This window comes from Leopardus geoffroyi, chromosome E3 (assembly GCF_018350155.1).
Source record: "Leopardus geoffroyi isolate Oge1 chromosome E3, O.geoffroyi_Oge1_pat1.0, whole genome shotgun sequence".
NCBI lineage: Eukaryota > Metazoa > Chordata > Mammalia > Carnivora > Felidae > Leopardus > Leopardus geoffroyi.
In genome coordinates, this window is record NC_059340.1 from 3,169,561 (window position 1) to 3,192,255 (window position 22,695).

General features: G+C 50.3%; 1 protein-coding gene across 1 annotated transcript in view; it reads left to right on the plus strand.

Annotated features, from left to right (window-relative positions):
- SDK1 (sidekick cell adhesion molecule 1) overlaps positions 1-22,695 on the plus strand; it is an 888,340-nt gene that overhangs the window by 627,300 nt on the left and 238,345 nt on the right. The window contains exons 7-8 of the mRNA XM_045462082.1: positions 20,332-20,443; positions 21,163-21,353. Coding sequence (XP_045318038.1) covers positions 20,332-20,443; positions 21,163-21,353 — 303 coding nt within the window. The remainder of the gene's footprint in view (positions 1-20,331; positions 20,444-21,162; positions 21,354-22,695) is intronic.

A 22,695-nucleotide genomic window follows, 5' to 3' on the forward strand; every position in this document is an offset into this window, starting at 1 on the left:
AGCATTAATAGCAATTAATGATACAACTTCAAAAAAGGTATAGGAAAATTAATCGAAGTCTCGGCTAACATAAATTATAGTCATTGTCTACTGTATCCAGAACCATCAGACTGCCAAGCCAGTTGATTAAAGGGCCAGTGGATTTTTTGGTCTGAATTCTCTAGATAATTGAACAAATCTTTTCGTTATGTTTCTAGCATATAGTTCCCTGTGGTGAGCTGATAATATCACTTAGTTGAAAATGCCTCAATTCTATGACATCATCAAGAACCTTCCGCAAGTTAATTTGATTAACATCTGCACGTTTTGCCGACATGTACAAATATTATTTGATGATGGTGATGAAACTTTTTAAATGAAAAAGCACCTGTGACAGCGTGGCATGGCGCAGTTCAGGTCAAGAGACGTGAAATCCTGAGCCTGACGGCATGTACCCTTGATTCTGCCCGGTGGCTGGGAAGCAGCGGTCCATGCAGACTGACCCTCGAGGCAAGCAGCAGAGGTGTAGCTAGAGGAGAGGGACCAGAGAAATGTGGAGAATAGAGCCGGTCATCTGGGTGCAGGGAGACGCGAGAGGGAGCCCAGGGGGTCATCAGAATACACAGCCCTGGAGACTCAGTGGCTTAGACAACAAAGTTTATCTTCACTCATTACCCGTGCACTGCAGGTCTTGTAGGGGACAGGGGTCCGCTCACCGTAAGGTGCCCAGACCCGGCTGTCACACGTGTCACTGTTCTGCGGTGCAGCCACCTCCGCAGGAGACTTTAGGCTCACTGCACGGGGCATGGGGGACTCACATATTCCTTGAATGTGCAAGACCTGTCACATCGCCACACCTAACTCGTAGGGGACGGGGTGCCAGGAGGGAGGGGAGAACTCAGAACGGTGGTGAGCATGGCTAGGGTGACATCTCCCACCCCAGGTGAGGGCGAATCTTGAATCGGCAGGTATGGGGGCGGGTGTCGGGGTCTGCGGATGAGGGGCTGGTGCTCCAGGGAGTGTAGGCTGAGGTCAGCTCTGAACTGTGGCTCTGGCTGCGGAGTTTCTTGGTCTTGTCTCCTTTGTGGGCTTTTACCTCTGCTGCTCATGCCCGGCCGCACCTAGCTTGGACCTTTCACTGGAGTCAGGACGGGTAGTAGTCCAGAGCACAACTCCTAGCCATAAAGCCCTGGGTTTGTGTCCCAGCTCTGCCGTGGGACGTTGGGCAGGTGAGCTACCTTGCCGGTCTCAGTTTTCTGTCAAAATGGGAGCAATAGAAAACGTACACAAGGATGAACGCAAGACGACGGGCACAGTGTCCGGCCCACATAAGCAGTCAACGAGCGTTCGCTGTAATTCTTACGATCTCCAAAAAGTTTCCACCTATGGGATCTTTAATTCTGTTCAGTTTCCCTCCCATCTGCCTTCCCTGACCTTTGCCCTCTGTGCCTCGTCCATACCTCATTGGTGTCTGCTCACCCAACCGTCCCTCCCCCACACCGTGGCGTCCACATTTTCACTATTTCCTTGTGCATATCAGTCCTCTCTTGACCTTCCAGCAGGCCCAGCCTGCTAAGGCCCAGCCCGCCTTCTACCTGCTTCCTCTTCTGCAGGACTCAAGTCCCACCAGACTGGTGGTGTCCTCCTCTGGGCACGTCCCTGCTGCACAGAAATCCTTGGGTGCATCTCAGGTTTCCTCCTGCCTCTTTTCCCTGGTGGTTGTCTCAGGCCTTGCCTCCTTCGCCCCAGCGGGACTATTTCCTGATAAGTCACATCTGTGAAAACATAGTGTCTTCGTGTGTTTCCTTTTACTTAACTGGGGAACAGGTGCATGGAATCCTAACTAAAGAGTAACATCACCTAGCACAGAATTTCTCAAATCGAACGAACACACACATCGCCTCGAAAGCTTGTTAGCATTTAGGTCCTGATTCACTAGGTCTGGAGTGGCGCCCAAAGCCCTGCTCCTCTGACCCGCTCCCAGGGGAGGTCTGTGCTGCCCGTCCCAGCTCGCTTTGAGGAGCAAGGGGTTGGTTGCCTTGTATTGAGTGTATTGAGTGCCCCCCACGTGCCCCAAAGCACGATCTTTCCCTTGGAAGCGGTAGGAGCCCTGCTACCAGAGCATGGCCAGCAGCACAGGCATCACTTGGTAGCTGATTCGATGCAGATTCTGATTTCGAATCTGCATGTGAGCAGGATACCCAGGCGGTCCCCAGGTGTGCAGCTGAAGGTTTGAGAAGCACTGACTTAGAAGATACAAATAAAAAGATCTTAAGAATATTTGTGAAACCATATGTGGTTTTCAGCGCTCCGGAAACTGAAAATACTGATGTTAAATTAAGCTAATTAGTGAGTGGGTTGAAATTAATTAACCAGAAAAGACTCTGAGGAAGATAGAGTTTGGATCATGTTTGGGAGAAGAAAGGTGCATTTATAAACGTTTCAAACTGGCTACTTTTATCATCATATAGAGCATCTTATCTTTAGCCATTTCTTAAAGCCTGGTTGTAAAAGCATAGTGATTTCCTCATCTGTCTGACCGAGTTATTTTTATTTTGTTATTTTGTTGTTTTTCTTTCTGTAAATAACAGCAAATATGCACGCATAGCCTTATTTCTGCCCCCTTTTCTACCTCGGAAGCAACACATGATGCGCACTTCTCAGAATTTGCTTTTTTTCACTTACCGGTGTATCTTAGAGAAACCTGTGTTGCTCTGTGAAAAGTTTTCTCATCTTTCATGGCTCCTTATCATCCAGAAGAGTGGACGCACCACACTCATGGTTTGCTTTTCAAACAATACGTGAAAGTCTTTTACACGACAGGAACCACCACTTACCCATAAGAGGTCACACCCTCAGCAAATAATTACTAAATCCATGTCAAATTTCTACGCCTCTTCCAAAAACTGAGTCCTTCAAGGAACCGCCACAAGTTGTTATTTTAGGCTATTGTGTTTCTCCCAAACAGTACTTAAATTTCAAAATAAAGGAGGATTTATTTCTTTGGGACACTTTGCAAAGACTCCACCAAAGGCAGTTCCCTCTTTCTGGGGAAATAGTTTCGGGGACAGTTCTTTTTTTTTTTTTTTAATGTTATGCAAATCCAAGGTAGTTAACACCTAGTATAATGAAGGTTTCGGGAATAGTATTTAGTGATTCATCACTTGCATGTAATACCCAGGGCTCAGCCCAACAAGTGCCCTCCTTCGTGCCTGTCACCCATCTAGCCCAGCCCCACCCTCCTCCCTCCAACAACTGTTTGTTCTCTGTATTTAAGAGTCTCTCATGGTTTACCTCCCTCTCTGTTTTTATCTTATTTTTCCTTCCCATCCCCTATATTCATCTGTTTTGTTTCTTAAGTTCCACATATGAATGAAATCGTGTGATAACTTATATTTCTCTGACTGACTTCTCTTAGCAAAATACCTTCTACTTCCATCCACATTGTTGCAAATGACAAGATTTCTTTTTTTTTTTTTTTTTTTTTTTTTTGATCACCAGGTAATATTCCATTGTAAACATATACCACATCTTCTTTACCCATTTGTCAGTCAAAAGACATTTGGGCTCTTTCCATAATTTGGCTGTTGTTGATAGTGCTGCTATAAACACTGCGGTGCATGTGCCCCTTGAAATCAGCACTTTTTTGTAGCCTTTGGATAAATGCCTAGTAGTGCGATTACTGGGTCGTAAGATGGTTCTGTTTTGAATTTTTTGAAGAACCTCCATACCGTTTTCCACAGAGGCTGCACCAGCTTGCGTTCCCAGCAACAGTGCAAGAGGGTTCCCGTTTCTCCTCTTCCTCACCAACATCTCTTGTTTCCTGAGTTGTTAATTTTAGCCACTCTGACAGGTTTGAGGTGGTATCTCACTGTGGTTTCCATTTGTATTTTCGTGATGATGAGTGATGTTGAGCATCTTTCCATGTGTCAGTTGGCCATCTGGATGTCTTCTTCGGAAAAGTGTCTGTTTATGTCTTTTGCCCATTTCTTCAGTGGATTACTTGTTTTTTGGGGTGTTGAATTTGTTAAAATTCTTCATATATTTTGGATACTAGCCCTTTATCTGATATGTCATTGTGTCAGTTGCCGTTTAGTTTTGTTGATTGTTCCCCTCACTGTACAGAAGGTTTTCTCCTGGTGAGGTCCCATTAGCTCATTTTTGCTTTTGTTTCCCTTGCCCCTGGAGACGTGTCTACTAAGTAGCTACTGCGGCCAGGATCGAAGGTTGTTGCCTGTTTTCTCCTCTAGGATTTTGATGGTTATCTGTCTTACATTTATTTAGGTCTTTTATCCATTTTGAGTTTATTTTTACATACGGTGTAAGGTCCACGTTCACTCTTCTGCATGTCGTGGTCCAGTTTTCCCAGCACCGCTTGCTGAAGAGACTGTCTTTTTGCCATTGGATATTCTTTCCTGCTTTGTCAAAGACCGCTTGGCCATACACTTGTGGATCAGAGAGAATTCTTGACTTACGTTCAGTCAAACGCTGTCGCCTCCAGGCTCCTTAAAATACTGCTCAGTCTTCCTCATTCAGTTTCACCAAGCATCTTCAGCCTGATTTGACCCTATTCTGGTTACCCAGAGACTGCCATCCTGGCTTCAGCCCCTTTCTCTGTCTCCCCATGTGCAGGCTTATCAGGCATTTTACTGCTTATCGATGAGTTGTCTCATGGATTGAACAGAGACTAAGTCGAATTTTTAAATAAATAGATGGCATCCTCTTATCGGTAGCTTTGGGAGAGGTTTGGCAGAAGTGCCTGTTGTTTAATGATTTGCCATAATTGCTTTTGGATTTCGTATAAATTCTCTATAAGTCTGTTACTCACGCTGCCTCACAGAAAGCTGAGTACCCATGCTGCTTTAAAACTACAGAAGACTGCTCAGTATGTGAAATGTGCTCGTAGTGTTCGTTTGTTTGAACTGATAGTTTGCACAGTCCAGATGTGCTGAGTAATCATCGACCCTCCACATTTTAAATAGGCCCACACTGACCAGCTTCTTTCTTAATGTATTTGAATAACCACATAAATGGGATTAGGACTTTATTTTTTGTTCACCTGCCTTCCTGTCTCTGTGAATAGACTTCTTATGTTTCTTCCAGCAATACACTCCCCTCTCAGTAACACTTGTGATAATGTATTTATAAGTGTGTATCTTAAGAGGGATCTCAACTTTGTTTTTGTACACTTAATTCTTTATATACACACCTTCCGCTTTATGTGTTCTGTCTCTGTCATCAACCTTAGATTTATTGTTCGTGTTGATTTTACGCCAAAATATAAATGAGATTGTGTTGACATTTTAAAAAACCTTGCTTCGTAGCAGATGGAGTAGAGAACCAGTTGGTTTAAATAGATAACCTTGGGTCATATCAGAAAATGTCTTGTTCTAGCTGAGTACTCTATTCTTGCACTGTGGGACTGACTTTATTCATTTAATGGAAGCTAGGGCAGACAGGAAAAGAAATATTTTCTTCTCTTAAGATTTCCTGATTTGTTTGTACCTGTGTTGTGACACCCAAGGGTAATTCTGATATAGCAACTTCCAACAAAAGAAAAGAGATAGGAAAACAGAAGGGGAAATACCTCTCCGGTTATGAGTTCTCATTCTTCATTCTCAAAGCACCCGTGTGCCCTGGCTCATTGTGTGGCCTTGTTTGCTGTGCACCTCATCAAGGACAGTGACCCACCAAACTCCCAGAGATGGTAGATGAGAAAAAAGAGTGCACACCGTGAATGGGGGCGGGGGTAGGGGTGGTGGTGGAGGAAAACCAAGACTCGCGCTCCTCCTGTCTTACCTGTGTGCCCCGATTGGATGTGGCACATTCTACAGCCAGATCCTGAGCCTGACTCTTGACTCTGCTCAGGGTCAGGGCTCTCCAGTCTGGATGCGAAGTAGCCAATGAGGCCATGCCCAGGATCTGCCCTGGTGCACCGGGGACAGTCAGTGCCACCATGTTGGTAGAGGGACAGCCCTTGCCGGGCCCACCTAGAGATGGGGTAAGGTGAAGCCCCCACTCCTTCCTCCAGAAAGAAATGCTCCTTTATCCTGATATCGGGAAACAGATTGCTGTTCTATTATTCCTGAACTTACTTAGGAAGGCATAGGGCTGGAGGACTCGATTGTCTGTCACTCACTGTTTATTGTTTGGGAACATTCAGATTTCACAGTTGCTTTAAGATGGTTAGGATAGAAACCCTGCAGGATTTTCTGTTTCAGAGTCTGCCCTCCTCTAGGATGAAAGAAAGGAGAAATTGATGATCTAAAAACACAGCAGAGGAAAGGTGCGTCGATATATTTGTGTCGAACATGGGGATACATAAGAAAATGCCACATGGTTGATAAAATGTTTGTCCTGTGTTTAACCACCTTTCAGAATTTTAGTTTTATGAAACAACTAAATATGTAAACGAGAGATTTTACTTGGCTGTGGATTTCTAATTTGAGAAGCTCTGGTTTTAATTAAGATATCAGCCTTATAGGGAAAGATCAAAAGAGGGTCGTCTGTTGCTCCAGAGGTGCCCCTTCTGGTAAGGAAGCGGCAAAGCCTCGAGAAACCCGTTTCTCCCAATGTTGGCCCTCAGCTCTGCATGTTTCCACACGGCTGGGCAAGGACGTAATATATGAAGCTTTCTATTCTGTGTTGTTCCGATCCAGCAAAGTCCTCAAAACGTAACAGCCCCAGGAGCGCTCACCAACGGCATGGCTTCTGGAGCTGGCTTCTTGATAACCAGACTATGAATTTACCTGGAGCATCAATTGCCATAATTTCTAGCCTGTGAGTTGAACGGTAGTATCCGTAGCAAGGGAAAATACCTTCAATTTAGGCTGGTTTTTTAAAGATCCTTATTGTATTTGAAGGAGGAGGGCGCAGTTGTGATTTTCAAGATAAATTCCACTGAACAGACTGCGACCCCTTTCTCTCTTATCTCCTTTTTTCTTTCGTCCTTCTCTCATGTGCTCAAAGCATTTGTTAAGTTAATTTTCTGTTTTCTCCAGGGACTCAGGATTGAATTTCTCTGTTCTTGGTTTTATCTATTAGAGACACTTTTCTAGTTACAGATTCTGTTTGTGAACCGCATGCTTTGTAAAGAACATCTGATTTTCAGCAGGATTGGAGCCTGGCACATAGTCACAGACACACCCCAGGAGCCGAGCTGTGTTACGCTCCAGACACGTGTCTGTGAAACTCATCCAGGGAAGAGACGTTGATATTTTAGGAACAGATATTGACATCTATGTGGAAAATGTGAAGTTAGGTTCCTTCAATTTGGCGACCGTCTAGTAGGCACTTAACTGTTTGCCAGAGGCTGTGAGCATAAGGGGGTTTCTGAGCATCACGTGCCTTCAAGGAGTTTGCAGTGGACAGGGCACATCTGCTCATGTGAATGCCCTTGTCCGAAGGAGATAGGTTCCCATCGTCCTGTTCCCCGGAAACGATGTGTGAGCCCGGGAACGAGTGCACTCAATTACTGGCCCCGGGAGGTACAGGTAGAGGGGTGTGTGAAGGAGACGGGGTGGGGAGAAAGATGCCACTACGGGGATATCAGGGAGCCCATCGCCTCTGGGAGCACCTGTCCTCAGTACCCAGGAGTCCTCGGGAGGCTGATGAAAAGCCACTTTGATGCCACTTATGTTTTAGTGGTGGGGAACAGCTTCCAGGGACATTAATTTGCTGGCACCCTGGCCTGTCTATCCGCCTCGCCCTTGTAGGCCAGTGTAGTGGAAAGCCCTGACAGGTTATCGTTTTTCCCTTTTGTAATGCAAGTGGCTGACTTAAGCTGTGATGCCCAGGCGCCGGTTCAGAGATGGCTATCTTGGAATAAACACAGGCCCACCTTGCGGAGCTGGATAAAGAGCCTGCTGCCTCCCACATGGAGGCTCCTTTATTTCAGAGCTCCGAGTTGATCTTGATAACTGACCACCTGGGCCACTTTAAATTCTTGCTTTTATGTCTTAAATTCACCAATAAGGAGTGAGTCTGCAAAACCCAGGCCCCCACCGTCAACCCCAATAAAAGCAGAAACCCCGGCCGTGCTCTCTCTCTCTCCCTCCCTCTCTCTCCCTCCGTACCCGAGGCCGCCCCGTGTGACCCCAGGTATGCTGTGTAATTCCCAAGCCTGTGATGATTAAGCGTGCATTTTTTCAAAGTTTCCCGATGGACACTAGAAGACACTAGAAGGTGTCTTCCAGTTGTCATGAGGACCACAACAGCCGGCCCTGTCATTACACTGGTTATTGACAGGCTGAGACCAGCATGAACGACCAACCACTGCCCTGACCAGAGAACGACCTCAGGTGGGACCCCCCCCCCCAGGCACTGGCAGGAAGCCCTGGGTTCACACATGAGGGGTGAGTGACAGAGGCTACGGGCAGGACATGGGCAGCACCCGCTTCCAGTCATTTTAACAGATGTAGAAAGTGTACCACACGCCTTACCCCATGTACAGCATATTCGAATTCAAAATGATCAAAGACCTAACACTGTAAAACCCTTGGAAGAAAACACAGGAGGAAAGCTTCACGGCATTGGATTTGGCGATGACCTCTTGGCTATGACACCAGAAGCACACGCAACAAAAGGAAAATAGACAAATTGGACTCCATTGAAATGAAACATTTCTGCATCACAGCACACCGCCAACGGAGTAAAAAGGCAACCCATGAAATAGGGAAAAAGTGTTTGCAAATCATATGTCTGATAAGGGATTAATATCTAGAATATATAAAGAACTCCTACAACTCAACAAGCAACCAAGTACACACACAAGCAACCTGACCTCAGAAACCGAGCAAAGGACTTGAATAGACATTTTCCATACATGACGTACAGACGGCCACGAAGCACATGGAAAGATGATCAACTCGCTCATCATCTGGATAAACAAAATGTGGTCCCTGCAGACAGCAGAATATTATCCAGCCTCAAACAGGAAGGACATTTTGACAAATGTTACAGCACGTGTGAGCCTTGAAGATACTGTGCGAGGTAACATAAACCAGTCACAAAAGGGGTAAAAACTGTATGGTTCCATTTATATGAGATACCTAGAGTAAAACTGGAGATAAAGTAGATGATGGTGCCAGGGGCTGGGGCTGTTGGGAGCAGGGGTAGTGTTTAATGGGGACAGAGTTTCCATTTGGGAAGGTGAGAAAGTTCCATGGATGGACGGTGGGGATGGTTACAAAACAACATGAATTAACGCACTTAAAACTGGTAACTTTCATGTTCTGTAGATGTGACCACAATAATAATTTTTTAAAACGTCCACCACGTGTACAAAGAGGGCAGATCATCATAACCGAGGGCCTTGGAAACTTTCACGGAGGAAGTATTCCCAGGCCTGGATGCGTGGGTGGGATTCGGGAGGAAGCAGTGCGGAGGGGGACAGGGGGTAGGAATAGAGAAAGTTGTCACAAGTGGGCGCATTCGGGTCCAAGGGGGACAGCCGGGATGCATCAGAGTGCCGCGTAGTCCGGTGCAATTGAAGCTCAGGAATATCGAGCCATGGAGGAGACGCTATGACAGGCGACCGTGGTCACCTGGGACCTGGTCTCGGCTGGCATGTCAAGGAGGCTCTCTGGGGAGTGGCCAGGGGCTCCAGAACAGGATGGTTCTCAGTGAGACCGCTCTCATGATCTGAAGGTGGTTACTCGTCGTTCTGTGACGTCCGGAGTTCCCCCATAGACACAGGAAGGACAGACTTGTCCCAACGCCTTCACTCTGTGTTAACTCAAGAGGCACTGGCTGAGCACCTGATGAAGCATCAGGCACTGTCCAAGGCCTGGGAGTGTAGCCAGAACAGAGCAAATGCAAACGCCCATGCTCCTGGTCTTGTGGACTCGTGCAGAGACAGACATAAACATAACTAACAAGCCCAGCAAGCAGCATGTCAGATGGTGTTAAGAGTCAGGGGAGGGGTGCCTGGGTGGCTCAGTCGGTTGAGCGTCCGGCTTCGGCTCAGGTCATGATCTCACAGTTTGTGAGCTCGAGTCCCACGTCGGGCTCTGGGCCGACACCTCAGAGCCTGGAGCCTGTTTCGGGTTCTGTGTCTCCCTCTCTCTCTGCCCCTCCCCTGCTCGTGCTCTGTCTCTCTCTCTCAAAAATAAGTAAAACATTAAAAAAAAATTTTTTTTTTAAAAGTCAGGGGAAAAGCAGAGCAGGGCGGAGGGTGGGCCCTGTTGCGGAGCCCCCCTGGCTTGCAGAGGCAGGGGTCACCAGTCACTGTAGCTTGTGTCTTCACAATGATGGCTTGATGGCCATTAAGAAAAATCAAATGTGGTTCTTATCCCTCCCTTACAGTTTACTAAATGTACCAACTGCTAAATATTTTGTGTCTCTCATTTGAACTTGGAGGAGAACTCTTTTCCAGAGAGCTCTTCAAGCTTGGGGTTGAGGGAGGATCAGACCTTCAGAGTCCCCTGCCAAGAGGTCGTGCCTTTTCCCATTGTCCTGGCTTAATGGCCTCAGATGGGCGTCAATTGCCCTGGTGGGCTTGGGCTCATGCCCAGATTTGTATGTTTGGCAAATTTATTCAAGGGAATTTCTTAATTAAAGCGAAAAGTGATCTGTTATTGTTCCTCATCACAGTCCCAATAATTTGAGAATGCCATTCAGAAAAGTGACGTCAACTCATGAAAAATCCCTCATCTTACCACCCCCCCCACCACCCCGGCCCGCCCAAACTGCCTGTAGTCCAGCTTTTCTGTCGGTGATGGCTTTTCTGTCATTACCTGGTAGATTATGCTCACATGTGTTTAAATAAAAAGATCTGGTGCTATCTGGATCACTCCAGTCCCCAGTCACGCGGTTCCTAAATCCTGCCTTGTGTTTACCCACTTGTGTGCATCCCCAAATAAATAGAGAAATAGGCCCGCTGTGCCATAGTCTCTGTCACCTTCATTTTCCTCCACCCGGTAAAAAGTTGATGAAAATACGCACCGTGGTACAGTCCGTGCATTTCCGAATGTGCGTGTTTTCAAATATATCATAAACGAGAAGAAAAGAAACTGCTAGATTGTTTGTCAAACTGTCATATTATTTTATTTATCGTCTCTTGTCAATAGACGGGCCCAGAAGCGTATTGAGATAAAAACGGAAGTACACACAAAGATAAAATTGTAAATGGGATAGACTGCTGTATTTCCTCCCATTTTCTCTCCCTCCTACCGCTGGACAGTAAACAGGAATTGGGTCAGCTGGCACCCTGTCCTCGCAAGGGAACCGCGAGAGCGTTTGCGATCGGGTTTGCCCCAGTGCTCGCCCCCAGCCCCGCACGCCCGCCTCCGTCTCACTGCACCACCTTGACGCCCACGCGGCCCCTGACCGGGCTCCGGCTGACGGGACCGGGGACCGCAGCATCGAAAAGAAAAGAAAAGGAAAGGAAAGTGTCCTTAGACACCTCCACACACAACAGATTAGTAACCCAGAAATTAAATTCAGGAGGTGACTACAAATGAAAACACGAACTTGGTGGTAGGTAAGAGGTGGGAGGAACCTTCTGCTGGGTGAATTTTTTTTCTGTCAGGAGACATGGCGTGCTGTTTATTTCACTTGTCACAGTGGCCCAAGTTCTGCCGCGAGAAAATCACCTCAAGACGTCCTCGGGAATGACCCGGTCTGCCTGCTGCTGACACACCTTTCACTGTAGCACATTTTAATGAAACAAATAATAATCTTGATTTCTAGGAGTTCTTGCAAATGCACATAAATCATAGAGAGAGACTTGGGGGTCTGTCAGTCTCTGAAAAATATGTACCCCGGGGGTTCAGCACGGCAGGATTCGTGCTGTTGAGAGGCTGGCTCCCCGTGGTGGCCAGAGGTCAGACACACCTGTTGAGACGCTCTTGCAGGCAGGCACTAATCCCTTTGCGGAGCGATTTTGATAATGCGGAGAAAGATGACAGACGCCAAGGGGTTGCAAAAGCAATTGATAAACTGAGAAGCCACCTGATTTTCTTTAAGTGGAATATATTGGAGTGCTTTCCACCCATCCCCCAGAGGAGCACCAACATCCCTTGCTATGCATGGGGGAAGGCCAAGAATCACGAAAGATTGACTAATTAAATTACGCTTTTTTCTGTCAGAAAGCAGGTTGGGGATGGCCTGCGCCAGCCTGTTTGCAGAAACCGAGCTGCAGAACTGAACAAAAGAGCCCCTCCAGCTTCACGGTGTTGTGCTTACCGTGAAGCCCTGGTCGGCAGAGGGCAGGGTTTTCGCCCGTATGTAGCCCTGCGTTCCTTAGCAGCTGTCCCCCAAGTTACAAAGATCCGTCTTCCAAAACTGAGAAGTAGCCTTGATTTTACACGTGGGAATTCCTGTCCACTTGGAAGAAGCCATAGCCTGAGCTCTAATTTCCTTCGTCTGGTAAAATCCCCTCTTTCTTCCCCTCTCTGACCCCTTGCTGTCCCTTGTGGACCTCTGTGCCCGCCCTCCACAGGCTTTTGTCCCGGGCCTGCTCTCTGCCCTTCCTACTCTCACAGAGACGTCTTCTCGTCAGAATTTCGGTCACCGTCTGCCAGCCGAGCGGCCGATGCCCTCTGCACCTGCCCCCCTACACGCCCCACAGGCACCTGAGGGAAGTGCGGCCCCTCGTCCTCTTCCACCCTGACGTGCCAACGTCATCACCCCCAGTCCTGCTCTCTCTTCCGTGTTTTCACCCCTGAGTCGCCGTGCCGTCCATCCGAACCACTCAGGCCAGCAACTGGGAGCACTTTAGATAAACCAGCCGCCCAAGGCCCCTCTGTTCTCTCTCCCTCCTCCCTTTGGCCTCCCACCATCCCTTACTCGTCTCAACCCCTCCTCTGGGTCCTTCAGTGACTCCGTTCCTCACTGGATCAAGTCCCCAGCACCAAGCAGGGCCATGGCGTTCACCTCCAGGTCCGTCCCTGCCACACCCAGACCCACTCACCCTCCAGAGCAACTCGTACCTTTCCAAACAGTGTGGACTGCCTTCTGCCTTCTTTGTCTTCCGTTCCTGAAACGCCTTTCTTCCCTCCTCTATCTGCTGATTGCCTGTCCATCTTTCGAGGACATGACTCAGGCTTTCCTAATTCCCCTGGCAGAATTAACTCACCGGCCCACACCCACTGTGTGCTGTCCCCCTCCCTGCACCTCTCCTAGCCCCAGACAACCCGGTAGGACTTGCTCTGTTAACGGGACATCTTCCGCCACTAAACCCACAGCCCCTTGAGGACACTGACCTCGTGCAGTTAAAACTGAACCCCCAGCGCCGTGCCTGGCCGTAGCGCGCCTGAAATAAGAGATAATCAGTGTTGCTCCTGCCCTATGGTGGTAATCCTCTGCTAACAGTAGCCAACCTGTTATATTTGGGCGAGACGTAATTCTTCATTTAATGAGTACCTGCAGAAGGGCTGGTATGGCCAAGGCACTTCGTCCACACAAAGGTGAATAACGCGTATGTCCCTCCTTATTCCAGAAGGCGGGCAGACCTACGCGCAAATCTGATGTTGCCGTGAGATGAGAGCCACGTGGTAAGGGAGCCAGGGTACTGACTGTGCTGGCTCGGGCCGGGCGGGGGGGGGGGGGGGCGGTTCCCTGTTGTGGCGTCCGGATAGCCGGCTGCCTGCGTGTTAAAGCATTTCTGTAACCGCCGTGTCACCTGCACACCACTACCCATACGTGTTGCTGTTGTTATTGGCGTTGAAGAAAGAAGACCAGGGAACGCGCCGCTCAGCCCAGGGAGCCTTCGTTGTCTTTTACTCCGGTTTTGTTTTCGACCCCGTTTTCTCTTTTGTTCCTCCAAATTTGGGGCCAGCTCTTTTCGGAGCAGGGAGATTCTGAGGTTTCGAGCCATCCTGTAGACTCCATTACCTGCTGGCTCCTTGGTGGGAGCTGTCTTTACAAAACTCAAAACCCCATTGCTGGAGACACATGAGGAGTTGAGGAGCCAGACAGTCTTTCTATTCTTGGGCTGTGCGACAGCTATCACACCAGTTTCTCCTCCGACACAGGCACTCCTCCCGGAAAACGTCCGCTCTTGTGTGAGAAGGGCGTTCGGTTTGCTCATTTCGTACATGTTTACATGAAGTCGTGCGCGGGTTTCGTATCTCAGGGCAGATGTGACTCAGCACCCTTTGGTTGAGGGCAGCATTTGTGGCTCATTATTTTGTGGCGTGGCCCAGGGAGGCACATGGGCTGTGCAGGTCATGGACGCACGACCTGTGAGCCGGCTGCTGCAAAGATTTCCTGAGGCCTCTTTGCCAGGAGCATCACCTGTGAATCAGGAAATTCAAGACCGTGGTGCTAACAGAGAAGAACCAAAATGCAGGATTCGCTTTCTCAGATGTCCTGGAAAATTCCACTTCTTTAAGGGCACAGACTCTTTTTGGAAAGCGGTCTACATTTTTAATGAGATGTTGATATCTGTGTAAAGAGGGCGCGGGGAAATGTCTGAGTGCTCGCAGCCCTTAGCGTGGGCTCTGCCTCCGGGCTGCGAATGTGAACGGAGCCGCAGCCTTCTCGAGGCTTCAAGGAGGTTTCGCACATTCATCCACACGTCCTTGGTGAGAAGCAGGGACATCAGCCCGAGCACCTCCAGGGCACCCGTGGAGAGGTCAGTGCTGGCGGAAGAGATGGGTGGAGCCCTGGGGCAGAGGAGGGGGTGACGGCTTTGTTCCCAATTCCCAGGACTAATAAGGAGCCCCCGCGTTAATAAGGAGCCCCCGTGTTCGTGCAGCGCCTTCTGTGAGCCGGGCACCACGTGTGCGCACACACCTACGGTCATACACACACATGCACACCCACATTCGTACACATGCAGGCCCCCACTTATAACGGCCTCGTGAAGTGCTCACGGTTTTACAAATGAAAAAGGTAGGGCTCGGAGAAGTTAGGTAACTTGTTCCGAAACAGTTGGGAGCCATGGTGGTATTTCCAGGTTGACTGGGCTCGAAACTGTCCTCATCAGGACTGCGCCTCTCAGCTGTCGGGCACAGGGGAGCCTCAGCGGGGACGGTTGGGGGCAGGGAGAGAAGCTTGGAGCAGAAGGACCTGGGATTGGGGCCGGGGCGAGGGGAGCCTGATGGGGTCTGCTTCCAGGGACCGGGCAGGTACCTACTCACCATGCCCACGCATCCGGGTCGAACAGCGGAAGCGAGGGCTGGCAGTCAGCAGCAAGCGTGGGGTCACTGCGTGCCCTCAAGATGGGCTGTCCTCACAGAGAAACTTGGGGAGATAGGAAGTGGGGGAAGCGAGGTTTGGGGGGGGGCGCCGGGAGGGATGGGAGACCGGCGGCCCCAGAAGTGGGTGTGCGCAGAACATCCCTGGTGTCTGGTGTGTGGGCCGGGTGCACGCCCGCGGGGGCCTCGTGTCCCCGGGCAGCCATCTGGACGCGGCGTCTGGACTCGCCCGCACGCTGCAGCGCTGGGCCTGGGGAAGACCATCCGGGCAGAAACGGCGACCCCAGTAAGGGAAAGTCTGTGCAGCCATCACGGCACAACAGTAGTGGCTTTTCTGTCTCTTTTAAAAACTATGAAGGATTGTTCTTTCTTTCCGCCCGTACCAGTGACTAGGAGTGTGGCCTAGAACCAGTGGCTCCCAGCTAGGGACACTTTTACCGCAGGGCGGATGTCTGGCAATACCAGGAGACCTCTGTTTTTCACGTTACATCCCGAGATCTTGTTTTTCTTAGAGGTAAATATGTCGGTTTCGACCGCCTTTCCCCATTTCCCCCACCCCTGCCTCTGGCAACCACCGATGTGTCCTGTGGCTGGGAGCTCCATTTTGCAGATTCCACGTGTAAGCGTACAATACTGTCTTTCTCTGCCTGCCTTGTCTCCTCGGCGCGATGCCCTCAAAGCTCATCTATGTTGTAGCAAACGGCAGGATTTCCTTCTTTCTTTAATGGCTGAATTATACTCCGTAAATATACCACAGTGTCCTAATCTGTCTACAGATGGGCACGTAATTTGTGTCCGCGTCTTGGCTGTTGTGAGCGTGGGGGCCCAGACACCTCTTTGAGATAGCGCTGTCGTTTCCTTTGGGTCTATACCCAGAAGTGGGATTGCCAGATCCCGTGGTAGTTGTCGTTTAAGTTTTATTTGAGGAGTGGGCAGAGGTTCCCATCCTCCTTTAGAATATTGCCCACAGGCCTCCCCGATCTGACCCCTCACCCCACACGTCTCCCCGTGCCCTCGGGGCTCCAGCCTGCACCCCCAGTAGCTCCTCCAACAGCCCCCCCCCCACCTCCCGGGGGAGTGGGTGCCTGGACCACCCTGCACCCAGGTGTCTGTACGCCAGTTTTCCTCCCCGCACCCCACCACCACCGCTGCTGGGTCCCCTAACCCCGCGTCTCTCTCCTGGGACTTTCCCTCCCCCCTAAAGTGGCACAGCAGAGTGTTTGTCCCTTACCCCGCTTCATTCGCTGCCTTTCTACGGGTCAGTAGTTCAGGTGAATCTTCCTGTTGTTTGAGACATTTGATGTGCTTGAAGTGCACTTTTAATGCTTTTTTAATGTTTATTTATTTAATTCTGAGAGCGAGAGAGAGCAGGGGAGGGGCAGAGAGAGAGGGGGACAGAGGATACGAAGCGGCCTCCACAGTGACAGCAGAGAGCCCGATGCGGGGCTCAAACTCTCAAACCACGAGATCATGACTTGAGCTGAAGTCAGAAGCTTAACCGACTGAGCCCCCCAGGCGCCCCTAAATGCACTTGTTTAATTAAACGCAGCCTGGACCATTTCCCCTAGTCAGCTCTGTAGTGACTCAGGGGTTCCGTGGGGAGACCGGCTGGGATGAGGTGCCGTTTCGGTGCTCAGGCGCTGTATTCCCGTGACCACAAAGAGGCCTCCGTCTAAAGCGGCTGCCTCTGGGGCCGCGCGGTGCCCGTCCGTTGCTGACCTCTGCTGACCTCTGCAGAAAGCCTCTTCTGAGTCAACACCTTCACCTCAACCACCTAAAACCAGCCTGGGAGATGTTCAGTTGAAAACAGCACAGTAAAGTCTCCATTAAGGAAACGCTTGGGGGAAGGCGTGGTCTAGTTATTTAATTTCTGGTTACCTTAGCACAACCAGAGTTTTTATCAGGAGTAAACGGCGTTACGTGAAAGGAAGATGATGGATGCGGGGTGGAGCCTTTCCTTTATTTAAATCCTTCCTCTGCCGTTTGAACTCCTATGACTTTGGGCCTCAGTTTCCTCGTCTGTAAACGGGGGGCAGTAGTAGGTATTTTCTGGTCTCGTTAGATCAAATGGGGAGACGTTTATAAGTCATTGAGTGATGTGACGGTGGCTACCTGGGAACGTGGGGAAGCACGGTTACCTTCCCTCCTCCCTTGTTTTCATTCTTCTCGGAAGTAATTCTTAATACGTCGGCATGTGGCATTTAAAAATCCCGTGTTCATGTAGAGCGTTGAAGGAGAGGGTAATATTCCCAGTGGAGGCAGCAGTGACTCATTATTGTGGAATATTTACGACAAAATAACCAGTCATTAGGGATTTCGGGTGCTTTTATATCTCAGATACTATGGAATAGCAGGAATAAAGAGGTCGCTTTCTTCTTTTTAAAATGCTGGATATTCTTCTTTGCATCTTTTTTTCTAAAAATTGAATGTGGGGAAAAAATTGGCAGATAAGTCTGCGTGACAGGCTAAAAATGGCAGATAAAGCACCTCTAATACTCCTGTCACTTAAAAAAGAGGCAAAAACCTTCTAAAAAGCAGCAAAAGACTGAGAGACTGAGGTGCGCAATGACAGAAGAAAAGAGACAGAACGATTCACAGGCGGGAGATGAAGCCAGCTCCCGAGAGCAGCTGTCAGATGTTAGGACGGTGGCCACAGGGGACGAGGTGTCGGCCTGGGGACACCTGGCGCTGGACCACGGAGGGGCTAATTGTGACACGGAGCTGGAGACAGAGGGAGGAGTTAATAGTTTGTCTCTGGAACAATCTACTTCGTACCCCGCTGCTGTATGCAGAATTCTCAGCAGCCAAACAGGACAGACATGAACACAGGGTGAGGTTCCCCTCCACAGAGGACACATGGGACACATGGCTCAGGGGAGAGACCTCTGCTCTCTGGGATTCAGGCTGTCTTCAGACAGTTGGAACCTGCCACACCAGATGGTCACACGGGGGCAGGGGCGTTTCTGCGCCTTGTTAATCCACGTGCCCAGTCAGATTCGATTGAAATTTAAAGACATTTTTTTAAAAGAAGAGAGTGCTCTAGCATTGTGTTCTGTCGTGAGCACCGTCCCTGCTGTTATCGCGAGATCTGGATTCTGGGCTCTTCAGTAAAATTTTCCCGAAAAGTGGTCATGGCAGCTTCAACAGCAAATGCATAGCGTTACAGCCAGAAGACCGTGCTGTGATCTTGCTGGTGGTGGGTCCCGTAAGGCAAGGACACCTCGCCGGCGGCCCCGTGCGTGTGTCACGGACGCTCCGTTTAGGAACGACCGCATTTCAGTCTGCAGCTCTCACACCCACTTCTTCAGCCAGTGTCCTGTGCCCCGAATCAAATCCAAGCAGTCACTGGACTTGTGCCGCCAACCCCGCGGGGTGAGGGCCTCCCGAAACAGGTGCATCGGCGTGCGCGAAGGGGTTTTGTGGAAATGGTCACCGCCCCACTTGAAGCACACTTAGGGGCTGCTCCACGTTTCGGTGTGGCCGCGACCCGTGACAGAGTGGCACTGCTCTGTCCCACCCGCCCCCGGGGAGCTGTGAGCTCGGCCTTGGTGCTTCTCTGTCCCGTGCACGGTTCTCCCGGGGTCAGCGTGCAGTCGAGGCCGCCCGGCCTGGGGCCCGTCCTCCCCGGGCGGTGACAAGTGCTGAGCACGGGTTTCCTCTTCTGCCGCCGCGGCGGAGCGGTGATTAATGCCAAATTAGCACCTTGCTCGGTGACCTTTCAGCATTCACTGCTGCCCTTCTTCACTTCACATAACTATTTGCAAATATTAGCTTCTCAGGTCATTTCTCCTCATCAGCAACTTTCACAGATGACAGGCAGGTTGTTAATCTGATTGGCAGTCGGCTCCTGTCCTTTGCCCCATCACGAAAGTGTCTGTACTCCGGCATGTCGTCGGGAATCTGGTCACCAGCCCAACGGTCTCTCTGCAGTTAGAAGCGGAGAGCCTCGGAAGGAGGCTGTCAGAGAGGCCCTGCGGGGCTCACTTGGGAGGCAAAGAGGCCGGGAAAGGAGAAGGCCGCTTCAGCCTTCCAGGAGGCCCCGGGACACTGGGAAGCCAGCCTCCATCAATGTCATCGGTGTATTGGTTAAAAAATTAACTCGTTGGCCCTGCCTGCATCAAGTTTTGTTTTTAATTGACACGAACCTTTCATTCAAAACTCACATACCGCTAAAGCAATGAAACCAGGATGCAGAGCTGTGGAGAATTAGTGGTGATACAAAGCCAGTCCTCGGTTTCCCTACCGTTCTCTCGGTGGCGCCAGCCCGCTGCGGTCGGGCGGCCAAGGACTGGTCCCTGCCAGAGCCCCCCACGCTCGCCGGGCTCTCCAGCATCAAGCGCTAGATGAAACATTTCACATTCGCAGAACTTATATTTATTTTTATTTCCAGTCTCTGCCGTCTCCACCCTTTATGGAAATTCCTGTTCTAGAAATGTTTGATCCGTCATCATTTCCCCCAAATAAACAGCGGTAAAGTGTACCGTGGGTAGTTTGATTTCGATACTACATGGATTTTAGAGAAAAGTGGCAGAAACGTGTGCTGGTTTTTTTTCTCCCTTGTCACCAGAAGTAGGAGCTAAATTATTTATAGTTTGATACTCGCAAAACAGAGGTGGATTCAGGATATTTACTTCTCCGAGAAGAAAAAGGGATTGAAAGTACACGGGCAGAACAGAACCCTTTGTTGATTGAATGTGTTTGCTCCGGGGAGTCCCCTTTGGGCCCAAGTATGAGAGCCGGCCGCTTTGGAACACCACACGTGCCCAGCAGAGTGCCCGACACGCGGAATATTTGTGGAACTGAGCAGATTTGAAAGTAGTGGGGGGACTAGGTAACTCAATAAGCAAAGTCTTAAGTCAATAAAAGAATAAAGTCAGCAAGCAGTTCGGAAAACGTTCCTCACTTCACAGTCCTTAGCCACGTGACGGCCAGGCGGCGTTGTGACGCTCTGGTTCCCGCTATTTCTTGCCAGAACGTACCCTTACCGGCCGTGGGTTTGACACCAGGCTCCCACGGTCAGATAAAGGCCAGTGACAGTGTCCTCGCCCAAGGGCTTCTCACGGGGAGGGCGGGGGGAGGTTGGGGTAGGGTCCTGATGCCCGGGCGTCCCGTCTCCGTGACTCGACAAGACCCCCTGTTCGTTCTGTTCCAGTCTCCACATCCTCCCTACTTAGGAGGGTCCCATGGTCTTCTGCTTTCTCTGCCACAGGAGATGCTGGCGCCCCCGAAACCGTGGCTCCCGTCATTGTGATCCCCCCAGGCAACAGAAGTGTGGTGGCCGGGTCCAGCGAGATCACCTTGGAATGCGTAGCCAATGCCAGGTATGCTGCCGGTCGCCCCCTGGGCCTACAGAGCCCGTATAACTGCCGTGAGGTTTATCTGGAGTGGAAGGATGCACCACACGCGTGCTCTGCCCTTCTAGCAATGGTGGCCTTGTGTGTCCAGCGGGGCTATGAGCCCAGCGGGCCGGGAAGACAGGGAGCCGAATTCCCAAGCCTGGTGCCGCGGTACTTACGTTGACGGTGACGTTCGTGCCAGAAAGCACCGCTTTTCAGTTTAGCCGTGGGGAACTGTGGAGGGCCTCCTCCTCGGAGACTCCAGACGAGGGTGAGCCAGGAGTGAAATCCCACGGGGGCACTGGAAAGAGTTAATCCCTCCTCTCCTCCACAGTCCGAGGTGCTCTCGGCCTGGCTCGTGGTGGCTCCAGAATCGAGTTCCCGTGATCATGCCTCCCATGTAGCCGTGTCCCCTAGTAGTATTTATTTTAAACATTCTTTTCCCGAGCTCATGGAGTCGTTAGCACTTATGGTCCATTGCTGCTGCAATTAGCTCTCCTCGTTCAGTAGCCCTTGAGCGCAGTGTATTGTTGACGCATGCCGCAAGGGAGCACAGTTGTGTCTGGATTGATTTTTAAATGTCCACTGTTCAGCCCGCCATGGTTCCTGGTAGAATTAGCTTTGTCAGGCTTGTGCTGAATGCCTCAAATTATTGTTATTGCCGTCTGCGTGACTCACGATTATCGTCACTAATGCTCTCCCAGGCCTGTTGAGTTGCTGAGCGTGAACTGGAAGAGAAACGGGGTGAGGGTCACCAGTGGGCTCCACGGCTTTGGGAGACGTCTCACCATCAGCAACCCGACGTCCGCGGACACCGGGGCATACGTCTGCGAGGCGACACTGACGGGAAGCACTTTCGAACCAGCCACGGCGAAAGCCTTTCTTTCTATCATAGGTAATGCTCAGCCGCCTAGCGTCACCCGCAGCCTCAGGTGGCAGTCCCACACGGGCACGTCCTGGGAAACGGCACAGCGACACCCGCGTTTCACCGGCTTTCTTTCTCGCTCAGGAGATGAGGGCGCAGTTAGATGAGCTTCCAAAGTCACCCCGCTCTTCCTTTTCTGAGAACATAAACCCCTTAAATCCAAAGCGCTGATATTCTGAGTACCTACTAGAAGTGGTATTCTGGAAACTTCCGATCATAAAGCATGGGGGATGGGGGGTGAGGTCCTTGTGGCGTAGATCTTGAGCCGGCCCCTGCACCACTGAGCTCCTCTGTTACTCTCACCGGGCTCTTATGATCAGTTTTCAGAGATCTTTTGACCCAGAAAAAGAAACTTCTGGATAATACCTTTCATGAGGTTAAAAAGTGGGAACAGAGCCGCTCCCCAAGTGTCATTCCTGAGCCGAGGAGAGCGAGAAGTTAAAATGAGGCACACGGGAGTTGCGGTGCACGCTGGCGAGCATCGGTGCCCGGGAGGCGTGCCTGGTGTGGTGGCAGAGGGAGGCCTCGCTTTATTTTCGGATTGTGAGAAGATGACACTGAATTGTGAGGCAGGTCCTTTATTGCTTACGTTCTTCAGTTCCTGTAACACTTTCTGGTCTTCTTAGTGGCTGCGGTCACTGTCGTCGTGACCTGTGCAGCGGAGTGGTAGCCGCAACAGGTAAGAGGTCCCCTGGAGGCCGACCCCAGGAAGGGGGATCTCCACCTCCTCTCTCCTCTTCGGGAAGAAGAGAGCCAGAAACGAGAAGGGTCAAATCTGCAGAGAGCCCCGGGCAGGGTAGTGGCTCCTCACGTGACATATTTTGCCGTTTACCACTTCACAAACTAAGAAAAAATAAAAGCTCCTATTTTCATATGAAATTGGCCAGAGTGCGGAGAAATCCCGCAGAAAAGGCCGTTTGCCCAGAGTGCATCACGTTCCTTTAAGTCATTGCGAAAAGGCTCCGCGGCCTGTGAACGACTCTGTCAAATACACGCCAACCTGTCAGCCCCTCCGAGCGGAGCACAGAGATTTTTAAAGTATCGGGAAAGCAGGCCTGGAGACCCACACCGCTGCCAACTGCATGCTGGGGGCTGTGCTGGCTCTCTGGGTGGCTCGCTCTCTGGGCCTTCGAGGCAGAAACACCACAGCCCCCTTCCCTGCGAGGACTCCCCACGAGGGTCTGTGTGTAGCTGTATGAGCACAGACAGCCCAGAGCGAACCAAAATTAAAATTTGCGGCATGGAAGTCTCCAGGAGACAGCCCTAGATTGTGTTAAAACATTTTAAGGTAATTTAAACAGGAGAAGAAATT